Below are 7,372 nucleotides of genomic sequence, written 5' to 3'. Positions count from 1 at the left end.
GCCAAACTCAACCTGCGCTCTGTCTAACATCCAGCAGGGGGCGACCTCTTTGAGGCCTGATTGGATAGAAGTGTAACAGAATTGAGCGTCCAGCTCACCTGAGCTCAGTGAACACCTTCCTGATGAGTTTACGGTCTCAGTTGCTGCTCTCAGGTGTGACTGAAGTACAACGGAAGTTTATTCTGGAAACCTTGGTGGCGTTAGAGTCGGGACGGAGCAGGAAGCTGTCCTCTGAGTGTGCACCTTCAGACCCCCGGTTCTAAAAATAAGTTATGTGTTTCTGTTTTGTCCTCCTTTACAAACCCACAGCATCCACGTCAGGTCGGAGAGGCGGAGTCATAATGTCACCCTAAGGTCTGCACTATTAGGCAGGATTTCTCCTTTTCCAGGATTAGCTCTGGGTTTCCTGTACTGTGAAGGCGGATCCTTCTTATTAGGGTTTATCATCATGGCAACTGATGTTGCCCAGGAGTAGGGGAGTTTCTAGATTACAGATCAGCAGGTATGAAATAACTGACCAATCAGATCTCTGGAAATTAGCGTCACACTCCCTCTGAGCTGTTCAGCAGTTTTTGTTCTGTCAGCGTTTAAAGAGGTTTTATTCTTTCCTCTCAGTGTTAAACTCCACCGAGTCTGCAGCTCAGAGGATAAAAGCTAAGACCGTCCTTAACACATTAATGAAACACTCGATCGTCGAGACAGAGCTGTGATATGAATCAGTCTGTTCTGTCACACAGTCGGCTTCAAACAGGCTAAACTTTATTAATACAGCAGTGTTTACACACACACACCGGTCCTCCTTTGTGAAATCAGCTGCTCTGCTGTGAGCACATTTATCTATGTTTCTGATTGGTCAGATGCTGCTAGCCCCGCCCCTTGAACGTACAGGTTAGACCCTGGGTGAACTCAGCCATTTGAAACAGGCTGATGTTAGGATAAGTGAACGTAGATAACGGACAGTTATTTTTTATCTGCTACTTAACTTCGGTCTTTTTAACTTCGTATTGTTGGGATTAGGACAAGATCGCAGTTTGAGTCATCAGCACTAACCCCGCCCATCGAGACAATCTGGTGAGAATGACCGAGCCGGGTTAGTCTCTCGTTTGAGCCTCCGTGAATAAAAGCTGATGTTCATTTAACGCTATATAAATAATATTTAATAGAACTGATTTATGCCCCATGTATGCAGGATTTATGCTCCTGCTCTCTGGTTTCGCACAGAACAGGATTGTGGGAATTTAACCTGCGCAGAAGCTACAGAGAAACGTTCAGCCCAGGACGTCACTGACCAATCAAAAGCTCTGTTTCTGATGAAGAACATCGGTCGGAGCAAAGCCTCGGTGAGATCTGAAAGGATCTGCTGACACTCGTCCAGGTTGATTACATTTTATTTAAATTAATGCACTGTGCCCCCCCGGTGGGCTGCGATGGTACTGCAGGTGGGCCACAGTACCAAGTTTAAATTACTCATGTAATTACACAGTTATTTCTTTATATACATGAAATTATTTGAATTAAAGTGAATTGGAGCTGGTATCACCAGTGTCCCAGATTACAGCTGTTCTATTTGCTGAAACGTTTTCTGTTATTTTTGCCAGCGTTGCTCCTCGAGGACCTCGGGCTCCTCCCTGGTTGTGAGCGTCCTGTGAAAGGAGGAGGAGACTGAGCTGGGAGTTCAGTCCCCGCTGTAGATGATCTTTATGGTGGCCACGTCGCGCTCCTCTGCAGGCTCGGCGCCTCTCTGAGTGTTTCCTGTAGAGAAGAGGCTCGAGTTGACCTGGAGGATCCACTCTGTGATCCTCTGCTCGCTGTAGTACTCGTCATCACCGCCATCGTCCTCCTCCAGTGTCTCTGCGTGACCTCTGACCTCTGAGTCCTCAGATGATGTTTCAGCAGCTGAGTCATCGGAGCAGAACTCTCTCTGCCGTCGCCGCTCCTCACAGGCGCCGCCGTCATCTTTAACTATGACCGGCATCGTTGTCGTACGGCCACCGTCCACACCAGTGATGTCATCGCTCTTCTTCTGCTGTTCCAGCCGCTCAGCGAGTGCCGGTCTGCTGTGGATTTCGCTGAGTCTGTCTGACTGTTGGATTGGTTTCCCCCACTTTGCCACAAACACATGAAGGATCGTATTTCTGATGGCAGGCGGAGCTGCAGGGACTTCTCCTCTGCCGGGTCTGCAGCCCCTGATGGGCGGCAGAGGGATGTTAGCAGCTTGTTTCAGCTCAGACTGGCCCATCTGTGATGACCACTGACCCGTGTTTAACCTGCTCACGGTGTGAAGGTTAGAAGATGATCTGTTGATCCGCCGGACACTAATCTCCAGAGTCTGACTCGTCTCCTCGCTGATAGGCAGACCCTGGCGCCCGGACTTCCCGCTCCTCTTTAAATGAAACCGATCGTGTTGTCTGTGCACGGCTGCATCCGAACTTCTCATCGCTCCTGTTTGCTGTTGGCTCAGCAGATGGATCGGACGCGAGCCCTCCACCTTCTTTTAAACGCTCCGAGAGACGGGCGCCTCCTTCACCCACGTCCCAGCTCAGCCCCGAGGAGTCACCTGATCTGTAACAGTACTCCATGGCAGGCCGGCGAGGACTCAGACTCTTCATCAGCTCATTCACTGCAGACGAAGAGCCACCCATCACCAGTGCACAAACACAGAGCCTTTAAAGAAGCGCAGAAAGGAAACTGTGACGTTTGCACAGGGCTGGAGGCTTTTACAGCATCAGATTAACATAAATCAATAAACACATTAAAAACTGATTAAAACTGAAATCAGACGTCACAGTAAATATTTTAGGTGCAGGTTTAACCTCAGAAAAGAAACAAGCCAGAATGGATTCAGTCAATTTATAATTACAGTTGATTCTTGAATGATAATAACTGCAGTAAAGTTTTAACATGGGAGTCTATGAGACTGACTCGCTGCTGGAGCCCCTGCTGGACATCAGAGGAACTGCAAGTTTGGCACAGCCCCACAGGATGTCTTTAAAATGTCCCTAAAGCATTATTATTATTATTATTATTATTATTTTTTGCAGTTTTTTGCAGCTGTATGTGAGGCCTGATGTCGGAGTTTTCGGTTTATTGTCCCGTCTCTGATAAAATCTACTTAAATTTAAATAAATGCATTTCTCAGCTGCCTCTGTTGCCTGATGAATCCTCCTGTAAAATATTCACAGGTGAGATCTGATCTGCAGCCATGGACGTTGGACATGATCATCGGAGCAGGAAGTGATGGCGGGACCGCAAACCCTAAACCCGAGACTTCAGTTTCCAGTCACGTTCTCTTTTAAAAAGCTCCTTTATCCAGTCCCACTTCCTGCTCACCTAATGAAGTCTGTGCACATGGAGGAGGGGGAGGGGCAGTTATTGCAGTGTGCTGATTGGCTCACTGTCAAATGTCCAGACAGTGCAGCGCGTTCAGTCCACCGCCAATAGGGTTGCCAACCGTCCCTTAAAAAACGGAATCGTCCCGTATTTCGAAACAAAAGCACACGTCCCGTATTGAGCTAATAAGGGACGCACTTTGTCCCGTAATACAGTGAGAATCAAAAGTAGTCTATAAATGTTAATGGAATTAACGCTTTGTTTGAAAACATAATTCCCAGCCCCTCTCCTGCTTTGTGACCAATGAGCTGACAGCACACTTACGAGTATGACAATTCAGATTACCGCTCATCTCATTGGTCAAGGAAAGGTCGCTTACGGAGAAAATACCGGAAGACAACAGATGACCACAACAAGAAGCATGGCCAACAGGGAAACAAACGCCGACACTGCGGTGCAAGTCTCGGACGACAGTACACCTAAAGCTGGGCAGACACTGTGCGATTTTTTCAGTCACGTTATTCAGCTCCTGCTCAAACTGCACGATTGACTCGCAGGGATTAGAAGTTGGTAGGTCACGATGCAGGTCTCACACTATACCGCCCGATGCTCTGATGCGACCTGAGTGCGCACACTGTGCCTCCATAAAATGAAGGTTATAACAGAAAATCTGTCGCGCTCTCTCTCTCCGTCTTTCACTCACACAGACACACACACCACCACCACCAACTTTGCTAAATTGCTAATGAAAAACATTGATCGGGCAGCTGTGACTGAGCAGCGATGTAGATCCAACTATTTTCACGGTTGTGTGCCTCCATTGCTTGTGTCCAGATCACACGCTGCACAGCCGTGCTGCTCCATCTTTTACACCAACGTTTACGTGTTTGCGCGCGAGCAGTGTGAGCGGCTGTGGTGACACCCTCACGAGCGATTGATGATCGGGAGCTGGTCGTGAGGTGTTAATCACTTCTCGTTACCCCACGTATACTACACGATGCACGATGAAGGCCAAAATCGGTCCGATCACTCAAAAATCGGCTCAAAATGGGCCTAAAACCGCACAGTGTGAGCCCAGCATTAGAGCAGCAATGTTTGTTCAGAGAAAGGGAAAAATGGGAAAAGGAAAACACCTGACTGGAAAAAGTTAATATGGGCATGTGCAATGAATATCAGCGCTATGTGGCCAGAAGTGTGATAATATAATTTATTTTGTGTAATAAACAACTGTAAGGATAGATGATTACAACAAATAGATGACTAATACATAAAAGTAATACATAGGTGAATAATGATGATGAGTTAAGATGCGTAATCATGGGAACAAGCGGGTTTACAAACAGGAGCAGCTGATTAGCATTAAGCCAATTGTACTAAATGCACTAAATGTGCACTGTTACAAGAATGTTTTTCTTTCTATTGTTTTCTATTATTTTAAGTTAAGCAGGACAGAGTTCTTTTAAAGAAAGATTTACTTATATTCTCAAAAGTTAAGCATGACAGGCTTCTGTTTAAGAAGGAGACCTGTTTTATTGTGTTAATGTTGTCATTTTGAGCTAAAAAATAAATGGCTAAATGATCATTTGTTTCACATGTGTTCATATCACAAAGAATACACATCTGCTTAAATCAAATTCAAGTGAAATGGTTAAAAAAATAATTTCACACACAAAAAAAAGAGCTAGAAAATTCACCACACTGGGAAGGGTGAAGACAACTGGGTCGCTCGGCCCTGGCCACGAGGTGTCCCTTATTTATTTTTCAGGGAGTTGGCAACCCTAACCGCCAACAAACACGTGCACGCCACTCACAACAGTGCGTCTGATGAACTGAAGCTCTAAAGTTGCAGCGTGGCCTCTGACATCGAACACCACCTGTACGGGCCGAGACTCACCTGGTGATCTCACTCTTTCCACCAACAGCCAGCGAGGAAGGTGTGTGTGTGTACTCTTCTATAACAGAGGGTCTTCCACTCTGGTTTATCACACTGGTTTTGATGGAACAGGCTGTGATGCTTCTGGCTGTTTTAAGCCTGCAGTAATCCAGCTGTCCTGATAATCATCGACCTGGATCAGAACAGCTGTTTTTGTTCTACAGGAAGTTGTTTACATCGAGCTGTGACTTAGGGGGCTTTAAGTAATTCGATTACATGGAATTTTGTTCCACAAGCACAAAGTAAAACACTTAACTTAATGGAACACGGTCTATCCACGCTTATTTTCTTAATAATTTTAAAATAAATGATATGTGATTACCTGGGTGTCGTTCCCCTCCTCTGAAATCACTAAAAACCAAAGTTAACCCTTTTCAAACAATTTTCAACTCCATTTAAAGACGAAACACAGGATCTTATTACCCTCTGAATATGACTCTTTTTGTTTTTACCCAAACAAAAAGATCCAAACATGTAAAAACCGTCCAGTAAAATTTGTTTTCATACAGAAAATGTCTGTGGTCAGTTTTAAAGTCACGAATAAAGTGCAGCATGCCGTAACAGTGGGAAAAACACTTCTACCAATGAAATGTGCTTCTTTTCATGAACGGCTCTGAGCCGTAAAGATGACATCATCACAGAGCCAGCACTTATATGTAGTGATGCGCGAATCATGAATGAATCGTTCAGTACTCGAGAATCACTTTATTGACCCATGAATCATGATTCACAAGCCCAACTGACTCACTGACTCATCCCTGTTGCTGTTAGCAAACTAATTTCATTAGTAGAAATATATCTAGCTTATAATTAATATTGTGGAGAAAAACACAACATCCAGTATCTTAACAAAAACATTTCTGCTCTGAACTGGAAGAAAAAACCCTGAGTAGAAGCTCACATCATACGGAGCCCCGCAGGGGACATGGGAGAAAAAAAAAATTAAGACGGACTTTTGCGAGATCTCACAAAAGTTTCATACATCTCCGAAAACGTCGGAGCACTTTTGCAAATATGTGATGTCTTGTAAATTGAGCAGATATCTGACGTTTACACAACTACATTCACGCCTCAAAGTATCTTAAAAGTGTATTTTGTGACCCAGAAAGAGTAATATTACAACTAAGTAGCTGCTATTGTTGGAATTCAACTTTTGCCAGATCTCAAAAAGTTTTGCGAGATCCCGAGTTTGTTTTGCGAGATCTCGCAAAAGTCCGTCTTAATTTTTTTTCTCCCATGTCCCCTGCGGGGCTCCGTACACATCAAGACTATCCGGTTGTTCAGTCTGACGTCACTAGCCGTGTCTGGGTCTAAACTCCGCTGCAGGTCCATATATCAAACGATCACTATGGCATTACTGAGAGTTGAAAAACTGTCTAAAGTCTTTCATCTTTAATAAAATGATCAGCGTTCTGCTCTACCAGGTGTAAGAATTGAGTTTAACATCCAGGCATCCATGAAAACGGAATTTATGACATTTAACGGAGTTAGAAGTTAGCAGGGAGTTAGCTCGCTAGCTTCTATCTAAATACAATATAGCATGTCCTGACTGCGGGGTTTTGGAAACAAATTAAAACGTACAGCTCTGTTATCACTTCCAGCATAAATGAAGACAGAAAACTAAACAGCAGTGACGTTTGTAGGGTTACTTAAGTTGGGCTAGCTGGTATATAATGATGTGCTAGGTGACCGCTAGCGACACAGCTATGTTAGCATAATATAAACAAGCTAACTTTTTTTCCACTCGATAAAAGTTAACGTGAGTGTTCTCGGTGGTCAGGAACAAATGTAATCGCATGGCAGGATGCTGTAAAAGGACCAAACTTCAGCCAGGAGAACAACTGAGATAATCCATCCACAATACGAGGTTAGTCATTCATATACTGCTGCATAGGCTGGGCTGTAGTTACATCCTAAGGTTTTAAAGACTGAGCTTAAATAAATGATTAGTGGTAATAAAAGCCGAGGGAGGTCAACAGGGATCACTGACTGTTTTAGGAGCTTTTTGAGATCAAATAGAAGAAAATACATAACATTAAACATGTTAACAACACAAAAGCCATATGCAGACTACTTTAGACCCGGAAGTAGGATTCGTCGCGTCATCAC

At 44.4% G+C, this 7,372-nt stretch overlaps 1 protein-coding gene and 1 long non-coding RNA gene across 5 annotated transcripts; one reads left to right on the top strand and one right to left on the bottom strand.

Annotated features, from left to right (window-relative positions):
• The first annotated feature begins 101 nt into the window (after positions 1-101).
• LOC309695155 lies at positions 102-1,687 on the top strand. 4 transcript variants are annotated; one of them, XR_014273043.1, is made up of 3 exons: positions 102-1,071; positions 1,190-1,340; positions 1,599-1,687. It is a non-coding gene; the product is annotated as an uncharacterized lncRNA (long non-coding RNA). The 4 variants fall into 4 exon arrangements; XR_014273044.1 differs by having other exon boundaries at positions 102-1,090; XR_014273045.1 differs by having other exon boundaries at positions 1,190-1,471; positions 1,599-1,685.
• On the bottom strand, positions 1,488-5,394 carry LOC309695154 (uncharacterized protein). The gene is made up of 2 exons (XM_082515642.1): positions 5,225-5,394; positions 1,488-2,664 (listed from the first exon to the last, which is right to left on the bottom strand). Exon 2 carries the CDS (start codon positions 2,435-2,437, stop codon positions 1,676-1,678), a length of 762 nt encoding a protein of 253 aa, XP_082371768.1. The 5' UTR covers positions 2,438-2,664; positions 5,225-5,394; the 3' UTR covers positions 1,488-1,675.
• Between the last annotated feature and the right edge of the window lie 1,978 nt (positions 5,395-7,372).

The sequence above is a fragment of the Aulonocara stuartgranti genome (assembly GCF_965226115.1).
Source record: "Aulonocara stuartgranti genome assembly, chromosome: 19".
Taxonomy (NCBI): Eukaryota; Metazoa; Chordata; class Actinopteri; order Cichliformes; family Cichlidae; genus Aulonocara; species Aulonocara stuartgranti.
This window is presented reverse-complemented; position numbering and strand designations above follow the sequence as displayed.